The 19,909-nt window shown below is 42.2% G+C and overlaps 1 protein-coding gene across 8 annotated transcripts in view; it reads left to right on the forward strand.

The window, feature by feature from the left end:
• Nucleotides 1-19,909, forward strand: part of PPP2R3A (protein phosphatase 2 regulatory subunit B''alpha) — a 52,270-nt gene that overhangs the window by 26,000 nt on the left and 6,361 nt on the right. For 7 of the 8 annotated variants that reach the window (XM_048954346.1, XM_048954348.1, XM_048954349.1 and 4 more), the window contains 10 exons: nt 1,252-1,355; nt 3,922-4,024; nt 5,685-5,759; nt 10,766-10,852; nt 13,089-13,245; nt 15,269-15,317; nt 15,899-15,988; nt 17,279-17,454; nt 18,005-18,123; nt 19,545-19,651. In XM_048954346.1, the coding sequence (XP_048810303.1) occupies nt 1,252-1,355; nt 3,922-4,024; nt 5,685-5,759; nt 10,766-10,852; nt 13,089-13,245; nt 15,269-15,317; nt 15,899-15,988; nt 17,279-17,454; nt 18,005-18,123; nt 19,545-19,651 (1,067 nt within the window). Of the gene's footprint in view, nt 1-1,251; nt 1,356-3,921; nt 4,025-5,684; nt 5,760-7,607; nt 7,682-7,856; nt 8,075-10,765; nt 10,853-13,088; nt 13,246-15,268; nt 15,318-15,898; nt 15,989-17,278; nt 17,455-18,004; nt 18,124-19,544; nt 19,652-19,909 lie in introns of those variants that run through there. The other variant, XM_048954351.1, reaches the window with a different exon arrangement.

Below are 19,909 nucleotides of genomic sequence, written 5' to 3' on the forward strand. Positions count from 1 at the left end.
TCTTCCATCGTGGTTTTTAGTAATGCTAATCTAAGACTGGCAGTTGTCAGATGCACCTCATATGTTCAGCTTGTCCTGTGTGTGAGTGCATCTGTGGCACTATAGATTGAGCAGTGATGTTCTGTCCAAGGGGAGGGCTTGTTTTCTAAGAGGGAAGCTTAGGTTTGTTTTTAGAACAGTACACTTGTAAGCCATCTCTGAAGGCATAATTTCTTAGATTGACCAAAATAAATTTTGAAACTGATTTTATGACAGGACAGGTAACTGTGTGTGGCTTGTCACATTCAACCTGGGAAAAGCAGGAGAGCTGCGTAGAAGAGACTTTTGCCTTTCTGTTTGGTCTCTGCAACCATCTCTAAATGGGTGTGCTCTATGTTGTTCAGTTGTTCTGTGGCTTGCTGCTGTTCTCTGGGATTATTGGGAATGGTGTGTGTTTGGAGACTCTAAAGGAAATGCAGGAGAGCCAGCTACTCAAAGAAAACTGCAGAAAATATATGTTAATTTTTCCTTGGAATAGCAAAGCACCTGTGGAAATGCAGTCACCTGACGGAAGAATGGCTTAATCCTGACATGTTTGTTAATTACCATTCTGAAAACTACCCAGGTAGAAATGCTAATGCAGTGGTTAATTAGAATGTTGTGTTCAGAGAGTCCTGTTGGAATTGGCCTCTTTCCATTTGTGCTTTCATATTCTTGCTGAGATTTAGCAGTGCTGGGAATGGGCTGCTCAGGGTAGAAGGCTGTGCACTGATAACTGTGGGTTTGGAATCATTTCACATTCAGACATTCAATTGCTAATTGAGGTGCTCCTGCCCATGGCAGGGGTGTTGGAATTAAATGATCTTTGAGGCCCGTTCTAACCCAAACCATTCTGTGATCTGTAACTGGAATTGAAGTTCCCTTACTGTTAATGAGAAGTTAGCTCATGGGAAATGGATTATCCTGAACTCAGGTGTGTTTGTGCTGGTATGGATGGTCCTTTGGAGGTTCCTATATTCACCCAGTTGGCAGAGTAGTTTAGTCAAAGACAGATCTGAAGAGTCTGACCATTTCTGGATGGACAGGATGTATTTCTCAGGTATTTACAAAGGCATATAAGGGTGGATTCTGAACCCTAGCACACAGTAAACAACTTTTTGACTAAGCTGTATGCCATTACTGCTTCGTTTCCTGTATGTGAAAGTGCTCAGGGTGATTTCAGCGCATAAACAATTCGGTGTGACTTCTCTTTGTTCCTGTGTTTTGTTGCAGATATGTGGCTGCCCACTCTACTGGAAAGCACCTATGTTCAGTGCATCAGGAGGACAAAGGACAGGATGTGTATCTGTGCACTCCTTTGTGTCTTTGTGGAGAAAGTGAGTATAGAAAACGCAGAATTCTTTTTCTAGAAGAAGGTAAATTTGCCTTGGAAGAATCTTTTCCTTCTTCTACCGTTCTTTTGAAAGCTTTGTCCCGTTTGTTAGAAAAAATCAATGGCTTAAAAAACTGTTTTTCCTTTCTTAGAAATTGCTGAACGCTTAAACATGGAGGTTGGTGGCCCTGCATGTGGCAGGGGGTTGGAGATTTGTGATCCTTGAGGTCCCTTCCAACCCTGGCCATTCTGTGATTCTGTGAACACTGATGCTATGCCATGTACATCAGCAAAATTAACATTAGTTGTACAGATGATTAAACATGCTGTTTTGTTTGACATATAAAATATATTAACACACTCCTGGAAATGTCAGTTACTGCAAGATAGCTGCTAAATGCTGCTAAATTCCTGGATATGTTTATCTGGGGCCTTGACAATGCACTGGTGTGCTGAGTGAGCCTGATTTGGGAACAGGGAGAGGAAGCCTGTAGCAGGGCAGGAAGAAGGAATGTGAAATAAAAGCACCATGCAAGTAGGCCAAACTCAGCTTTGCTAGTTGTTACCTTCACACACAATCTGTAATAACTGTGTGGGTTTTGGCAGTTGTTTCCTCGTACCACTGTCAAAAGTTCTGTTTGAAATTGAAAGCTCTTGCACGTATTGTGGTTGGAGTTAGAGGTGCTAGGTGGAACAGACCTGTTCTCTTGCCTAATCTTTTTCCTCCAGGGCAATTCAAATCTTTGTGAAACACTTGAACAGCATCTCCACCTCCTGCCCAGAGATACTTCTACTTTTTGACATAATGCTCACCATTTAGATTCTTGAAATAGTCTTTAATCCTGAGTTTCCAAAGTATTTCCTATGACAATGTTGTCAAAACAGCCAAGTTACCCTGGCAAAATTACATAGATGCTGGGGATGACTGTGATCAAGTTTTTCTTGACAAGGGCAGCATTTTTTCCTTCCTGAAGTTCCTCCAGCTAATCCAAATTAATCCCTCATGTATGATAGCACATTTTTGCTCCCACTGATTTGCACATCCTTCAGATTATTGCAAACTGTGGTTGTGCTCCTTTTCTGTATTCCTTTAATCCACACCGCTTCCAAGCTGTTTTAAAAATGCTTTCTTCACTTTGATTTCTCTCTAAAGACTATTTTTTTTGTCCCTCCTTCTGACGGTTGTAACAGTTAACTCTGGAAACAGGATACCCAGAAATAAAGGTAGTGTTTTTTGTATAGCTGCACTACAGCTGTATGAACACAGCCTTAATTTCAAAACAGGAATGTGTGATCGTTTCAGTCTATTTTTAAGCATCTTAGTAAGTGGTCTGACTTTTCAGAATGCTGTGTGCATACCGATCTCACTTGAAGTCAATAGGAATTGCTGTGTGCACGGTACTTCTGAAAATTGGTGCTTTTAGTTTGGTGTTAAAACACGGCTTTGGGCTTCGTCTCTGTGTGTGATTTAAAAATAAAAAACCACCTCTTTCGTGCAGCTGATTCAGAATGTATTTGTTAATTGACAGCGTGAGGTGAATGTGAAGCTAACAAAAAGGATTGTCAGCCACTACTTCCCTTTCTTGTTTTCTCTACAGACTTAAAAGCTGTTCCCCCCACCCTCTTTTTTTATTTTTTTTTATTTTTATTTTTTAATCTGCATTTGATTAAGAGTAATAAGACCCAAATTAGTGGCATGCCAGTTAGTGTGATATCTGCAGGAGGACTAGAGGCATTTCAGTGCTGTGTTTCAACATTTCCATGTCTCTAAATTCTCAGCCCTACTAGTTCTTCCATAGTATCATAGAATCATAGAGTTGCTCAGGTTGAAAAAGACCTTAAAGATCATCAAGTCCAACCACAACCTAACCATCCTACCCTAACTAACAACCCTCTGCTAAATCACGTCCCTGAGCACCACATCCAAATGGTTTTTAAACACATCCAGGCATGGTGACTCAGCCCCCTCCCTGGGGAGCCCATTCCAATGCTTAACAACCCTTTGTGTAAAGAAGTTCTTCCTGCTATCCAGCCTTAGCCTGGTGCAATTTTGTTCTCCATAACTTAGTGTGCACAGCAACCAGCCATGCCATAATTAATGAGAGATGCTCATTTTCCTTTTGGAGAGTGATTTTTCAGGTCTGAGACTTAGTCACTACAGTTTCACAGTATCTTCAAACATTGAAATGTAGTGAAAGGCTGAATTGGGATGCATGTCTGCTATGGCACCGTTAGGTTGGTCCTGTTGACTTCAAAAGAGATCAGTGAGCATGCAGCATTTTGACAAGTCAGGTTTCTTTCTAAGATGCCATTGAATCAAAACAGGAGTCGTCAGAAAGAAATATGTTGCTTCCACAGGAATGTTAACGTGAAAAAATCTCCACTGAGCAGAAGTACCTTGGTGCTGCCAGGAGATGCTGAAGATGATGCTAGTATTGAGGTCAACTTTGCATAATGCATATTGTAGATGTATTGCATAACATGTGATAAGGCACTTGATCATCTAGCTGTGATTTGTGATTGTCTGTGAGATGCAAAGCAGTTGAAGTAACTTTTCATCTCCCTCACAGAATCTTACGTAACTGCCATGATGACGCATCCAGATTTGCTTACCTTGTAGCAAAGCCCAGCTGTGGTTACCTTGAGCAGGAGGACTTCATCCCGCTGCTTCAGGTACCTGCACTCAGCAGTGAAGTGATGGGGAGAGTGGGGAAATGTTTGCTTTTTTAACTTCTTTATTCTCTTGTCTTTAAATGTTTACTAAAAACATGCAGACCTATGGTTGAACAGTGACTGGGAGGGTTCCTTTAGAGAGCAGTTATAATTGAATTTGTCTAGCCAGACTATCAGATAAAGTATCCCATGGAAATCTGTACAAAAATACCCTTGCAGTTCCCACTGGCCTGTGTGCATCTCTGTGCCTGTTAGTACCAAAGTTCCACTGCTGCTTGTTTTCTGATATTCAGGCAAAATGTCTGCATTGCACCTTCATTTCTTCTTAGTTAGGCAGGCCAAAGTCTGTGCATCTTATTGCATTTCTTTCTTTCCCTTCAATTCAGATGTGATATTTTTAGCAGAGCAACTATGAAAGCAAAGTATTCTGGCCATTTATGCAGACTCTGGATAGATTTAGCTCTTCTACAGTTTCTCTGTAAATCAGGTCCATCTGCTTCTCTTATCATCTGTTGATAATTTTTTTTTTTTCCCAGACTATTCCATAATGTCCTTAACTTTAACACACTTTGTTGCCCTCTTTGCAAAATCTTAGTATAGATGCCTTGCTAGGGAAAGATTTTTTTTCTGTGCTGGATGTTTGTGTGTCTCAAACAAGCCTAACTGGGACTGCAATGGGTAAATTTTCTGATGTTCTTTTTCACCTTTTCTCCACTGGGCATACTGCCTTTCCTGACTGATAGCAGCTCTGCTTCCTAGCTGCTGGTTCATCCAAAGACATGTACAGTCTTGTCTGTCATTCAACCAGATGTTAGCAGTATTACACCATATGACACCATCATAGTAGACCTGATTAGACATCAGGTTAGACTGCCCAAAACCTGGCCATGTTGTGCCCCTAAGGGCACTGTATCAGCTCTGTCCCTTTGCCAGAGCATGGTATAAACAGCAAAATTGAACACCTTTTAAAGAGCAGATGAGTCAGACGTGTAAAATTACACAGACATTCTGATACACAGAGGATCTGAGCTGATTGACTCAAGATCTAAGCAATTTCTGTATGTGTCTGGTCATGCATTTTTTAGTAGGTTTGACATCATGAGTGAGTATTTCACTTACAGAAAGCAGACCTTATAAAACTCCACATATAGTTCAAGTCCATTTTGGGAAAGCACTGATGTCTGTCTGCTTCCTAGGGTTCACATGAATTTTCATTGATGAGGAGGATGTGAAAAGCAACTTTCTTAGCCTTTCACAAAGCGCTCATTACTGACACTTAGCTCTAACAAATACCAATATCTTCAATGAATGGAAAAAATGTTTTTGGAGAAGAGGTGGTTGCATGGTCAACTAACTGATTTTGTATCTCATTCAATAAAAATGAGTTTTCATCCACTCACTAACTCTCTTCCTTTGTTTTTCTGTCCTTAAGTAAATCAATATGGCCCAACAGGTGCGTATTGCCCAGAAAATGTATTGTACTTGTATTTCTAGAAGGTTCACTTCATAGATTAAAAGGTATAATTTCAGTTTTATTGTTAATGCTAAAACAAGTAAGCAAAAGTATTGGTTTGTAAAACAAAACAAAACCCAGTAACATCTGAACTTTAAATGAAAGGAATAGGAACTCTGTTTCATCTTATTTGGTCTTATCTTGCAGGACGTGGTAGAAACGCACCCTGGTCTGACGTTCCTAAAGGATGCTCCAGAGTTCCATTCCCGGTACATCACCACGGTAGGCTGCTTGTTTCATCTCCTGTCACAGTGCTGTACCAATCCTCCTTTTGTTATTTGTCACTATTCCCAAATCATTCATTTACTGCAAAAATACATGTTTTTTGTATCACTAGCAAGAAGTTACATTCAGAATTTCTTCAGAACAAAAAAATAATCAGTCTGCGTAGAAGAGGTCATTCACAAGGGTAGTGATGATTCTTTCTGGTCTTAAACAGATCTTTGAAACAATTTTGGCCTTTGATTACGTTGGAGGAAAATAAGAGTGATCCTTCTTTGGTCTTTGAGAGCTACTAAGTTACCCCTAACACTGCAGGGCTGCTGTGGCCTGGGCGGCCACATGTTTGAAGATTTCTGTCACTTAGGCGTGGGGTCTCTGATTGTTCCATGGTACAAGGCATCCACCGTTGTCCAACCCTCTTGCATCTCACTTGCCAGAACATCTCTCTGGTCTTTCTGAATCACTGATTTTTTTGTGACTACTGCTGTAGCTTTGTTCCAACTCTGCAGTCAGACGTTAGACTTGTGCTTTACCTGAAAAAGTTTGTACTTTTTTTTTAAGCCTGTGTTGTGTTGGGTATGAATATGGATGAAAGATATAAATGTAGAATGTTTGATCTCTGCAATGATAATAAACTCAGATAAAAATGGGCCTGAGGAGAGCTTCATCTCAGCTGGGTTTAGAGCTTTTCTTACTGGCTTGACAGGCTCTCTGTGGGGGCCTGCTGCACCACATATCAGCAGCTGGGAGATTAGTGGCGGGCACTGACTTATCCCTTTCTTGTAAGGAGCAGATGGCAGAGGGATTCTGCTGCTTCGGCCACATCCTGTGTTTGTGAATCTGTATAACGAGAGACAATTTCAAATGTCTAAACACTCTTGACTGTGGTGGTGGATGTCAATGTATTATTATCAGCATCTTCAGTCCCTGTGGAGCGAGACAGCAGATTTGTTGAGCATAGTACCTGGTCAGAGTAGGTGTAACAAATGTCCAGGTGATCATGAAGGCTCACGAATGGGTGAATTGCTGTGATTTCTATATCTCACCAGGTGCTGTGTGTGTTCTGCTCTGAGAGATAGCTGCACTTCAGGATAACTGAAATGTAGGCTACTACTAAAAAGAGAAATCTTTTCCTTCCTTTCTTTATTTTCTCATAACTTCCCTTGAACCTGGATGAACTATGTCCTGTATGACAGTCAAATTGGGGCACAGAAGAGGATCCTTCACGTGTACATGAAACTTCTCAGTGCTTCTTGATTCTGCTCATCTCCTCTGTGCTTTCTTACTTCAGCCTGAGAGCCTTTAGACCCCCCTATGTGTAATACTGTTCACAATGGTGGCTTCTTAAACTTTCTCTCCGGCACCCAGGAAATGATGGTGCTGGTGTTTGAAGCGAACAGTGTGTGGCAGCGAATCTTACAAAGCTGTGACATCCTTCACAGACTTCTCGTGCTTGCAGAACAACTCTGTTTTGGGTGTCTCTTCTGACAGATTCCTCCTGAGCTCTGTGTTTGGCCTTGGCTGGATCACTGAGCTGGAGTGGAGTCTAAGACCTAAGGAGACACAAAGTCTATTGGGTCAGATTGGTCCCACATGGAGTGGTCTCCTCTCTGACAGCAGGAATTCCTATTTGTCACATGTCTGCTCATGAATAATTTGGCACTTCTTTAATGCCATGAAATTGAGTATTTCCACCAGGAGGTAATGAAGGAAACAGCTTTGTCCTTGGATTTTGAGACTGCCTGGACACTTTCATTCCCTTCAAGGTAGAGTACCTTGCACTTATTTATAGTGATAGTGCTATATCTGCTGCAAGAGCAAGAGTTATATTTCATTGTTGTATTACAGATCAGGGCCATAGAGACACTGGCTTTTCTGCTCACTATTGAATATGGCATCACTTGGTTGAAATCACCTGGAGAGTAAGTTAACAATGGATGTGTTTGCATGTTTCATTATTTTTTACTTCTTTCCATGCCTTTTAGAGATGCCTTTTGGATACACTAGCCTTGCAAACCTGCATCAGTGTATTTGACCTGTTGTATTGCCAAACTATTTGTTTCTGAAGTATACTAAACTACTTGTTTCTTTTAACAGAGGTAGACTCCTGAAACCAATGAAGAGGATGCAGAATATCATGAGACATTTAACATCACTTCTTCAGAATGTGCAAAGAGAGCTCAGTGTTAGCAATGCAGGCTGTTGTTAAAAATCTGTGTCAACTGAAAACAAATTATCAAACCTTACTGCAGGGTGAAAAATGTTCAGCTTATACAGTATTACCCATGTGAATGGGGAAAGTGAAGATGGTCTACAGGATTTAATAAAGACTTGGGTGTGTTTTTTTTGTGTTGTTTGTTCCCTCTTTCCCCCTCCCCTCAAAATTGTGTTGTTTTTCTTTTATGGGGATAATGGGAAAAGATCTGGAACTAACCCATCAATGGTTTTGGACCTGGAGATACTTTACATGATGGTATTGGGCAAATAAGGAAGGAGCTTCCCCTTTCCAAAGGCTCATGTACTCAATTCAGAATAAACAGACTTCCATGCCAGGAAGAGGGGAGCCAGAGCACAGCGCACAAGGTTGTAGCTGCTGAGTAGAAGTGCCTGTAGCAACTTGGGCCTGAGGCCAGTTTCTTACTTGGTATCTAAGCTTACAGTGGAGATGCAATCATGCAGCAGGTGCTCTAACTGAGAAACATAAAGCAGGCAGGCCACAGGAATTAATTTTCTATCACAGTAGACACTGGCTGTTTGAGTGCTGCAAATCATGTCAGTTTTATTATAATGTCCTATGATATTTCCCAAATGCTTTTTTTGACAGCTTTGTCTTTATAACCTAGAAAAGAGAGAAGTGGAGGCACTGTGTGTACGTGTACATGCAGTTTAATACTCACCAAAACTACCATTATTCAAATAATAAAGCCTTCACTGAGTGACTGGATACAGTAAAGAGGAGGTGAAAAGAGATCCCATCTTTCCCCTGTACGCCTTATTTTTACAGCTGATGAGATGAGAGCAGAGGGTGCATCTTTATCAATATGATCTGACAGAGGAATGGTTTCCTTGAGTCACTGAGGGAGATATTTTGCTGTCTGCTATTACCCAGCAGGCAGGGGAAAAGAAAAAGACTGCTAGTTAGGGGTTCTTTTTCTATCTTGAGATTTTTGTTTGTGTCCTTGGAATGTTGTGGAAAGGCTGTATCTTTGTGAATTGCTAGAGTTGAGAGGTGTGGTAATGGATCGTGTGTGAGGTGAGACACTTCAGTCTCTGAACTGGCTGGTAAAAGCTGGCAGCAAAGCCCAAAGTTCAAAAATAGTCCAGAATGGCAATGGTTGCCAGCAACATTGAAGAAGGAAGACACAGCTTTGAATTGTTTAAGACCAGAAAAGACCATTGTGGTTCCCTAGGCTGACCTCTGGCACTACGCAGACCACAGAACATTGCTCAGGGATTGCTATAGTTAGGATAAATTTTCTTTTTGACTGAATTATTGCACAACTTCAAAAAAAAAAACAAAAAGTGTCTGTGATTGATGTGTGGAGTGGTAAAGAGCCCACAGTGTGTCTCTGCAAGTTGTCCCAGTGGTTAATAACTGGCAGTGTTTATTTAAAAAATAAATAAGACAAAATCCTCTAGATATCTGGTTTGAGAGACAAAAAGTCCTTCTGCTGTCCTGCATGTCCCCCTTTGGCTTCTAAGGAGTAGGATAGTCACCAGTAGATATCATGGTAAGCTGAGTTGACTATTCTCTCTTTTCGGGGTAAATTCTGAGTCCTCAAATCATGCTTGTTGTTCCCTAAACTGTCTGGACTCATCAGCATTTATTGTCTCACTGTTCTTTGTATCCAAAGCAGAGTGTTAGCAATGATCTCATACTTGTTTCCAAATCTGTTCTGGACTAAGAAGCCTGCCCTTGTGTGTCTGAGTCAAAGCATGGTCCTTAAATGGTCCTTGCCCACTTGCAGCTATGCTTTAGGCTCAGAGTGACCCATCACAGTCTTATCTGTATCCTTACAATATCCATGTTTTGTAAAGTTAGCTTTTATGTTGGAGTAGCATGTTCTATTAAGACTTACCAAAATCCTAGGCTAATACGTCAGCATGTCAGAGACATCAACAGCTTGTACTAGATTTCATTTACAAGGATTGTACTCTGTAGGCTTCAGTACTGATAGTCATTAACTACATTTCTAATTTCTCATGTTGAAGATGTCGTGTTATTGATACTTATTCTTGTTCACATTGTCATGTTTATTCTTGCATGCTCTTGATCACACACTTGCATTTTCTCTGCCCTGCAATACTTGATGTGCTAAAAAGGAGTGGACTAGGAATAAATAGTTCAGCCTGCTTTTTTAGGTGCTTGTGAGCACTCGTTCTCATACTGTGTACTGTTCCTCATGGATTCTCAGAATTGTGTGCTTTCCCCACCGTGCTCTTTATTCCCTTTTATGAGAAACAGTGAAGGAGATGAACGATGTAAACACATCCCTAAGACAAATGCAGACAGGTAATCTCTACTGATTATTTTTAGTGGAGCCACCAAGAAGGTGAGGTATTGTTACGGACACAATAGGTCAGACAACACCTGTGGATTTCATTTGCATGTCCTATTTCCTCTTCTGAAGTCCTGATTTCTTTTTTCACAAGTGCAGAGCACTATCACTTGAGGTCCTTGCAAGCTGCAGTGCCTGAAGCCTGAAAAATGTGCAGTGATTTGTCAGCACTTTGAACGTATCACTTAAATAATAAATCTACATGCTCAAAGATTAATTAAGAACTGTGAAAATAGTTGCAGAGTGGAAATGAACAGTACTGTTTCAGAAACAAATGTAACTTTCAGACTCCATTGTAATTAAGAATAATAGTATAAACAACAACAACAGAAAGTTTTCATTAAGAAGTCTCATTGGGGTGAGTGAATAATCCAAATAAAGCTACTCCATTTCAGCTCCCTAACCGATTGTTTCAAGTTGGTTTAATGAAAGTTGTTTGTCTTGCAGGTTATACAAAGAATATTCTACACAGTCAATCGATCCTGGTCTGGGAAGATCACCCTAACAGAGCTGAGGAAAAGCAACTTCTTGCAAGTATGTTGGTTTCTACCTGAATGGGATATAGAATGCATTGATTCCTTTATTCCTGTGTACTGTTCAGTGGGGTTGTAGTAAGGCAAACTCAGTGCCCAGCTCAATGCCAGGATAGGGGCAGAACTGGTGAACGAGGTGTTTCAGATGAGAGAAGACCAAGGATCAGAGCAGCCAAGATTGCAGCAAGTAGAAGTTGAAGGCGTACGTTCAAAACTCTGAAACAGCATCTGGCAGTTTGGCTCTTAGCTCCTGATCTAGCTAAAGTGAAAGGAAAACAAGAGATGCAGTTTATCTCTGTTAGGTGGCTCACTGAGCAGCCAAGAATAGCTGGTGAATGGCCTATGATATGTGGTGAGTAGCACAGCCAATTTCTTGGCTCAGCTGGCGATCAGTCCTCTGCCAGCTGGTCAGGCACACTGCACCATGCAGTTGCAAGACAGAGCATGTCAGGATGCATCACCTGGTTTGTACTGATTTCTAATTGTGCAGTAAACTTCTCCAGAAAAGCTGTCGAGTTTAGCACTCGTTACAATTCCTGTCATATATCGGAGCAGGGAATGGTGGGTGGATGTTTTGGGATGAAGATCTCTGTTCATAGTATAATTTACCCAAAAGAGCACCAGATTAAGACTGTCTAAGGCTGCTTGATTCCATCCCAGCCTAAAAAGCCAGAAGCCTTTAGGCTGAAAGGTCGAGGTGGTAAATCAGTTAAGGCAGTGAGATTTCCCTGTTGCATCCCACTGTCTAGATGTAATGTACTTTCTCAAAAGCCTCAAGCATGAAACATACTCCTCCTTTCAGATTATTCTGCCCTACTTGTCACGTCAACTAACAATCAGTGCTCCCTTAGGTTGTCTCATGCCAGACCAAGCCTTCTTCCCTACCATCTGCTGTTAACCAATCCTTCCAACTTATACTACATCTTTGTTCGCTCATTTTTCTCCCTTAATATGTTCATCTCTTTCTGCTTGTGTAGCTACTCTGATTTTCACCTTCTGCAGCAGGGAAGTTCAGCCTGGGGACCATGACTTGCTGAGACAGCTCCTTGCTGTGTGTGTAAATGGCATATTTTGACGTGAGCTATTAAAAAAGAAAAGTTCTTGAAAAACCTCCTCAAGTGTTTATTGTCTGCAAAGGCACGAAGAGACCCAAGAAGCTAGTGAGTGAGTGTTCAGACATGTCTTAAGTCTTAGGTGACTTGAATGTCAGAAAATCAGAATAGTTTGGTAGGTCTGCTGCTCTGTTGTTCCTGTGTGAAATTTTACTGAATCTGATGGTTAACGGGGTGTGAGTTTTGTGCTGGCTCAGTTAGCTTCCTAGGATATAGAGATATTGGAGAGAGAACAGTGAACTATCAGCGTTCACTGCCACTGCCACTAGGCCTGCTGTCTTAGGGACACAGCTGCCTGGGACAGCTCTGGGACTGTCCCTCCTTCTGAGGGTTTGTGAGGGCAGAGGAGGATAAGACCTGTAGCTCGTTTGATTTGATTCATTGGATTGAGAAGGCTATCTGCTGTCCTCTGGCTGCAGCGCTCAGGGAAAGGCAGATGGGGATAAAGGTGAGATACCTTCTGCCACAGGAGGGAAGGACAGAGGTAGGCATAAAGTGGAAATAAAACATTTGCTAAATGTTTCATAGTGGGATATGGTAACAGAAATCACAGCTGAAAATCTGCCCAAGCCTTCCAGTTAAACTAGACTGATTTCTGTCAGCGGCCCGCCAGGAAGATCAATGTGATTGGTTTAATTTGCCTGGATCGATCCTTCCCCATTCCAGGTGTGAGTCTGGAGTAAGACTTGATCTTTTGCTTCAGGAGCCAAGCAAGTGCATTGTCAAGATGCATCTCAGTTCCTGTGGATTTGCTGTGGTAAATGGCTCTAGGAGCCTCTGGTACAGGTCAGAGATGGTTCACAAATAATGGATCCCAGCTGAGACAGCAGTTGTCTCAATCTTCTGCATGACTCTTTGCTATGGCTGAAAATTAACAGGAATTGTTCACGGGATTGGCAAAAGTATTGTGCACATATGCTAACCAAGATGTTCAAGCCAGATGCTTTATAACTGCCTGTTAAACATCAAGTGCAAGAACAAAATCTCCTACAGTGAGGAAGGGCTACGTTTTGGATCAGCTCTCAGAGCTGTGTTTGCCCAGCTTCTATAGAGGTTGGAGGACTCAAGCTGTTAAATTGCTTCTTTGTCTAGGTTTAACTTCCCTCTTTATTTATACTGTTTCAGACTCTTGCTCTCTTGGAAGAAGAGGATGACATAAATCAAATCACAGATTATTTCTCCTACGAGCACTTCTATGTTATATACTGTAAATTCTGGGAGCTGGACACTGACCATGACCTTTATATCAGCCAGAAGGACCTGGCTAGGTACAGTGATCAAGGTATGCTGCCTGCAAGCTATGGTGGGAGGAAAGTGGTTGCTGAAAATAGAATGATCCTAATAAAAAGTAAAGCCTTTAATTTAGTTAATTTGACACTTCAACAAAATTTAAATGGAGGCATCCTTCTCATAAACAAATGCTGATTTACGGACTTACTTGTAGGGGCTTAGACACAGAGAAATGCAGCAGATGCTGTTTTCCTCATGAATAGCTTCAGTGGATTGCTGCCAGAAGGACAAGCTAATAATGCTTTCAAACTAGCTCTTTTTTTGCTGAGGGTTTTGCAGGTAGTTGAAGTATGAACAAGAAGGCCAAGCCTCTCTGAACTTTAAAGATTGCCAAATTGCAATCTTGTTGGGTGAGAGAAGTTTCAGAGTCCAGCAAAGGTTGATGAATTTTAGTTTGCAAATGAAATCTGGGGATTATCTTTTGAGTTCATTCTGGAACACTTTGCCACAAGTTGAGCAGATCCTAAAAGTTTTCAAAGGCTCAAGTGCCATAGATAAATTAATGGAATAAAAATCCACGAAGGGGTGAATAATGCAAAAGCAATTCCTCTGGCTTAGGAAGTCCTTGCTCTGCAAGTTCTGGAAGGCTGAGAAAGCGTGCTAGAAAATAGTCACTGTATGTGTGAGCTGTTCTGTATGGTTTGTTGGCTGGGCTGGACGGAGGCACCCAGTCAGAAGGGGGCTGTGTTTAAGATTATCTGTGCTCTTGGAGCACGATATGCCCATGCGCTTACAGTTAGGATTCATGACTTAGTGTCTTGGACAAGAGCTTGAGCTATTGACCAGCATGTTTTAACTTGGAAGATAAAGCTGTCTTGAATTCTTCAATGTGTTTGCCACACTTTTTAGGAAAGTGGTTCTAGGATAGAGAGTTAGGCTTAGAAAAATGGGATATTTAGACACAACATGTAATTTGTAATTGTAATTTGGAGGTAGCGGGAGAGGTGAAAGGTGTTCCAGTGCATAGAGTTACAGGGATCTGGAGGTATCACAAATTGTCAGGAATTGCTGGAGATCTGGAGGGGACACAACATTTTGTAGGGGTCAAGATCCTGGAGGGCTGAAGTGAGAAAGAAAGAAAGGAGTGTGGATTGACAATGCTGTAGATCTGTGTGTGTTGTGTTGTGGTGGCCCATGTCCTTGGGGTGGAAGCGTTTACGAGAAGGCCATGGGGGTTCTGGCAGTCACAGCGGGTCAGGAGGTTGCTGAGAGGCCTGGATGGGCTGAGGATAAGGAGTGCCTAACTAGGTTATATGGTGACTAGGTCCTTTTGGGGAGGGTGGAGTGTGGGAGTGGAGCATCTCTTACACAGGAAACTTGAGAGCACGGAGTGCTGGGGAGCTGAAGAGAAGAGTGCTGTGGTCAGGGTGAAGGGGAGATGTTTTCAGTACAGTGGTGCAGCAGCAGGTCTAAATGAAGTGTCTCAGTGGTCTGCAGTGTCAGGTTAGTGTGAAAGTCCTGCCCAAGACTGATACTTATTGCTTGGTTGGTGCTTCTCTACCATAGCAACCAGCCCCATACATTTCCTGGTTGGCAAAGCCCTTCAACTCACTTGAAATAATGCTTGTTTTTCATTGTCTTTCCCTGAAGCAGGGGATTGCAACACTTCGTGCATTGCTTAGAAATGTTTTTGTATGGATTTGAGATGTGATTTTTGCTTGACAGCTGAACTAATTTTGCAGTATACATTGAAGTAGTCTCCTTCTATTAGTCCTACTGCAGCAAACTAGGGGTAATACTGCTCATACTGGAAGATGTACTGCAAGAATCCAGATCACACGTGGTGGCCATATTTGAGAGAAAGTAATAGTGTTTGGTAGGATACAAAGGCAGGCATATCTTTGTTTTTAGCTGAGTGCTGCTAAACAGAGAGCAGTGGAGTATCTAGACAGACAGTGTAGGTAGAGCTTTGTTTTAGTGGTGGGAAATCACTTTGTGTGAGTTCACTTTAAATAACTGAATGTCATTATTCTGGTGACCTGTTGCTTCATTTTATCTATTTCCTTTGTTTCCAGCTCTATCAAGCAGGATTATTGAGCGAATATTCAGCGGTGCTGTGGTGAGGTGAGGAATAGCATGCTGGCTGGGAATGGAAGTGAATTTCTGTCAGGCTGATTAGAAATTCAAGATACTGATCAGTGGGAATTTCTGAGAGTATGGTTTCCAACACGATGCTTCAGTTGAAGCTGCTTGAAAATTGAGTGGCACTTTTGGTGGTATCTTTAGAAAGCAAATAAAAAATGCTGTAGGATGATCACTTAAATACATCTTTGTAGAACACGTAGTAGAAAATATTTTAGAACAGGCATAGCCCGTGGGAGCATACAGATGCTGTATTTTTGCCCAACAGTGGCACAGGGATAGCTGGACAGCATTGGTGCAAAGCCTCAGAAAAACAGCACAGCCCAGCAGCTGCTGTGTGAGGATACTTGGCAGGTGAGCCTCAGCTTTGCGGTGACATCCAGGCAGCAAGCATTGTGCTTGGGAGGAAGGACAGGAGGATTGTTGCTAGGAAGTGCAGGAGTACAGGCTGAGCGGGCAGTCATGTTTCCATTTTCTCTTACAAGTGATTTGGGGCTTTTTAAAACTGCGTTGATAACATTCTGAGTATTAAGAAGCCTGTTTTTTCTGGGTGTGTTTTTCAGGGGGAATGAAGTTCAGAAGGAAGGCCGCATGAGTTATGCTGATTTTGTGTGGCTGCTGATTTCAGAGGAAGACAAAAGAAATGCTACAAGGTTTGACTGATTTCTGTGTCCTAGTAAAAGTACTAAGATGAGCAGATAGGATTTCAGAAACTTCTGTGACTTATTGCTTTCTCAAACAGACAGCAGCTTGAGTTTCCATGATTATTAGGAATAAGACAGCTTACTGTCAATACTTGGTCAAATAATTTTCCTTTCTTGAGGAGAAATGGCTTAGAAGGAGAGTTTCCTTTTAATGTTAAGTGTCTTGGGTAACCATCAGTCACTTTGGTTCCCCCATGCTCATGAAGTTAGTGCGATTTTACCACTGTGAGGAACTGCTTGGAGAGCAGTAGTGAGCTGCATAAAAACTGAATTTGTTTGTTTTCCCCCTTTGTCTCCATCACACTTCCCTATAGGTCTTGATCTCATTGACTGCAGACCGGATGATGGCTTCTCGCAAGGGCGGTCCCTGGCCCTTTTTATAGAGGCAGCTGTAGATACCATCTGTCAGCACTGAGCTCCTGTGTAGTGGGCAGAGTTCATCTCACATGGCTGCAGCTTTGTGGCCGTGTGAACTGATATCTCAACCATGCTGTGAGGGCTGGGGTGCACTTCATAGGGGGTCTGTGTAGCAATAGCAAGGGCTGCAGTCACTTTTCCTGGCCTATCCCTGGCTCTGGGGTAAACCCATGAGATGTTTGCAGCTGGTAGGAACGTTTCCTTTATGCATGTAGCAAGTTCCTAAGAAGGGTTTGTAGGGAGATGAGTATCTTAGTAAAACCTACCCACCTGCCTGGTTTGTGCAGCCAGCAGGAGACTGCTGTGCAGAGCAGAACTAGATCTGCATGCAGTTATTAGGGCAAGGAATTCTCTGAGTAAAGAACTCAAATCCATGGTTGGACTATCTAGAGGTGAAGGTAGGATGTAGAGTGTAGCTGCCTTAAAACACTGCCTTTGATATAAAAGAGTATGGGATAGCTGGCGTCCTGGCTTCAGAGTTGGTTGTATCTGGCTAACTTCTGATGCTGAATGGGGCAGGAGCACCACAGCCTGTGTGAGACAGTTGACAGTGCACACTGGGCACTTGCTAGAGCTACCTGGTGAAACAGGTTGTGAGGGTGGCTGTGCTCACAAGTCACCTAAAAGAGAACTAACAGGTGGCACTGGTGAGCCTTGGCTTGTGCCCTAATCCTTCCCAAAGGTTATTTTTGTCCCTAGATTTATGCCAACGTTTGGGTGAAGAGAAGCATTGGAGAACTGGGGAAGGGGAATATGCATTGCTGCAGTAGAGATTCTCTAATGCAGTCACCATGCTTTCACTAATCCTGTCTCTTTTTCTAGCATTGAATACTGGTTTCGCTGCATGGACCTGGATGGGGATGGGGTGCTCTCCATGTATGAACTGGAATACTTCTATGAGGAGCAGTGTGAACGGATGGAAGTGATGGGCATAGAACCACTGCCATTTCAGGACTTGCTGTGTCAGATGCTCGATCTTGTTAAGCCAGAGAGAGAAGGTACATTCTGTTTAATGGGGCTTCCATGCTCTTTGATCTGTGGTGGATTGAGAAAGTAATGTTACCCTGAAACCCATTTGTGGATGGAGTCTTGTGTTAGAATCACAGGGCTGGAATTACTGTACAAAGTAACAGTAACATTATGGCTGTTTGCAGCATAATGTTATACATAAAGAAGTCTGAAAAACTTGAAAGACCTTTTGAATGAACTTGCTGGCACTGGAGCAAGTCTTGTATAGTCCAGCTGTGGAACATACTGACAGCATAGATGTGAAACTACCATCCCCCTTCACATTCTTTCACATTTCACATAAATATGAAAGACCTCCATATTACCTCCAGATGTGTGTGAAATTTAGAACTAACACACACCAATTTATTGAATAATGTTTATCTTCTTGTCAGGATTGGAAAGAGATTTTGCAATATTGTAGCGTAGTGGTGCAACAAGACTTCCTTAAAGCTGACCAGAACAGGTCCAGTTTCTCACTAAGGAAAAGCTTAATAGCACAGTATCATGTGTGGGTTTTTGCTTGTTTTGTTTCTGCAGGACGAGTAACCCTGCGAGACTTGAAGAGATGCAGAATGGCTCATGTGTTCTATAACACGTTCTTCAATTTAGAGAAATACCTGGACAATGAACAGAGAGATCCCTTTGCAGTGCAAAAGGTATAAATCACTTCTATTTCTAAATACAGGCCTTCTCAAACTCCTCTTTGGAATTAAACTGGATGAAGGAAAAATCCAACTGAATATAAAGACCTTTTTATAAAGGTCTATATATAAATACCTTTTTCACGCTTAGGGCAGTCAGACACTGGAACAGGTTGCCTAAATAGTTTGTGAATATTCTGACCTTGGAGGTTTTCAGCATGTGACTTTGAACTCCCTGATCGGACCTCACAGCAGACCCAGAAGTGACCAGAAGCTGGGAGATGTCCTGGGCACCTTCCAACCCAAACCATTCCACTGTTCTATGATGTGACTGCCTTAGCTGATCCTACTGCACCAGCACTGGTGGTGCAGTGTGTGATTCTAGACAGAATGACCTACACCTGCTGAGTTGCCAGTGATCCATCAGGTTGTGCTGGCAGCATTCACCATCCTCCCTCCAGACAGAAAACATAGAAAAGGTTGTCACTTCTGTGATTTCTTGTTACACTAGCTGTAGGGTGTTCTGGCACCTGAGCTTTGTCAGTTGCTGGCGTGAAGTCCCTCACCTCTGGTTCCCCTTGCATATGCACTGAAAACAGATGTGACTGTAGCTTAAAAACTATCTCCCAGAAGGCTTTTATGCAGTCAAAAGTACAGTAAAGTGGTAGGGATGCCAAAATCAACTCTGGTTCTTTCCCAGCTGGTTCCTGCATAACCTGAATGAGGAACTTTGCAGTTCAGTGCTTCTAGGCTTAAGTATATCCAAATTCGGAACCACTCTATTTAATGTTTTAGGTTTCTGTTTTTATTTTTTAAGGATCATCCTAAGTTATGCTCCCTGGCCCCACCTGCCTGCCCCTATCTTCCCTTGGCTTATTTACTAAATGGCAGAGGGGCAAATGTTTATAGAGATGTTATCTTGTAACCTTTCAAGCTTTCCCCCTCTTAGCAAACTGTTAGGGTCAACTGTAATTGACAATTAAGGATTTCAAATTAAGTCCTTTAACCAATTGCAAACTGTGAAGATGCATGGCTTTGTGCACTGGAGCAACGAAAATACACAGAAGATATTGTGGAATGACTTGGGTTGGAATGGACCTTTGAGGTCATCCAGTTCCAACACCCCTGCTGTGGGCAGGGTTGCCAGTAGTTATTCAGCATTTCTGAAGTGGAGGGGGACTGATCTGTTGGCAAGTCAGGTCACACACTGAGTTTTGTAGTCTGCGCATAGTCTGTGTTTCATAAAGTGCAGATGTTAATTTAAGGTAATTGTGAGCCTTTCAGTTAACACATTTTTTGACTGTTTGGATACCGTCGGTGACTACTCCTAGAACTGGCTGTTCACATGTGCATGGAGTTACAGAACACGAGACCCACTGTAAACATAGTTGTAAAGAGTTGCAGACGTGGTGTGCTTGACTGCCTGCTCTCTTCAGGATTTTGAAAACGATGGCCCTGAACCTTCTGACTGGGACAGGTATGCTGCTGAAGAGTACGAGATCCTTGTGGCTGAGGAGTCTGGGAACGAGCAGCTCCAAGAAGGGTAAGCAGAGGCATTGCACTGCACTGGAGACGCGTTCCGTGGCTCTGGCTGAGATCAGGACTCTGCATCAGAGCGTGGTGAAGCCTGAAGTGGTTGCTCCAAAATGGCTCTGTTGGTAAATTTGTCATAAGGGGCTTGGGATCTTCTGAATTCTTTTTGTCAACCATTTAAATTATCTACACAGTAGATGTGAAGATAGCTGGGAAAAAGGAAAAAGCAATTTTCTTTTGGTAACGGTACCAAAAAGATCTCAAATGA

This window comes from Lagopus muta, chromosome 9 (assembly GCF_023343835.1).
Source record: "Lagopus muta isolate bLagMut1 chromosome 9, bLagMut1 primary, whole genome shotgun sequence".
Lineage (NCBI taxonomy): Eukaryota > Metazoa > Chordata > Aves > Galliformes > Phasianidae > Lagopus > Lagopus muta.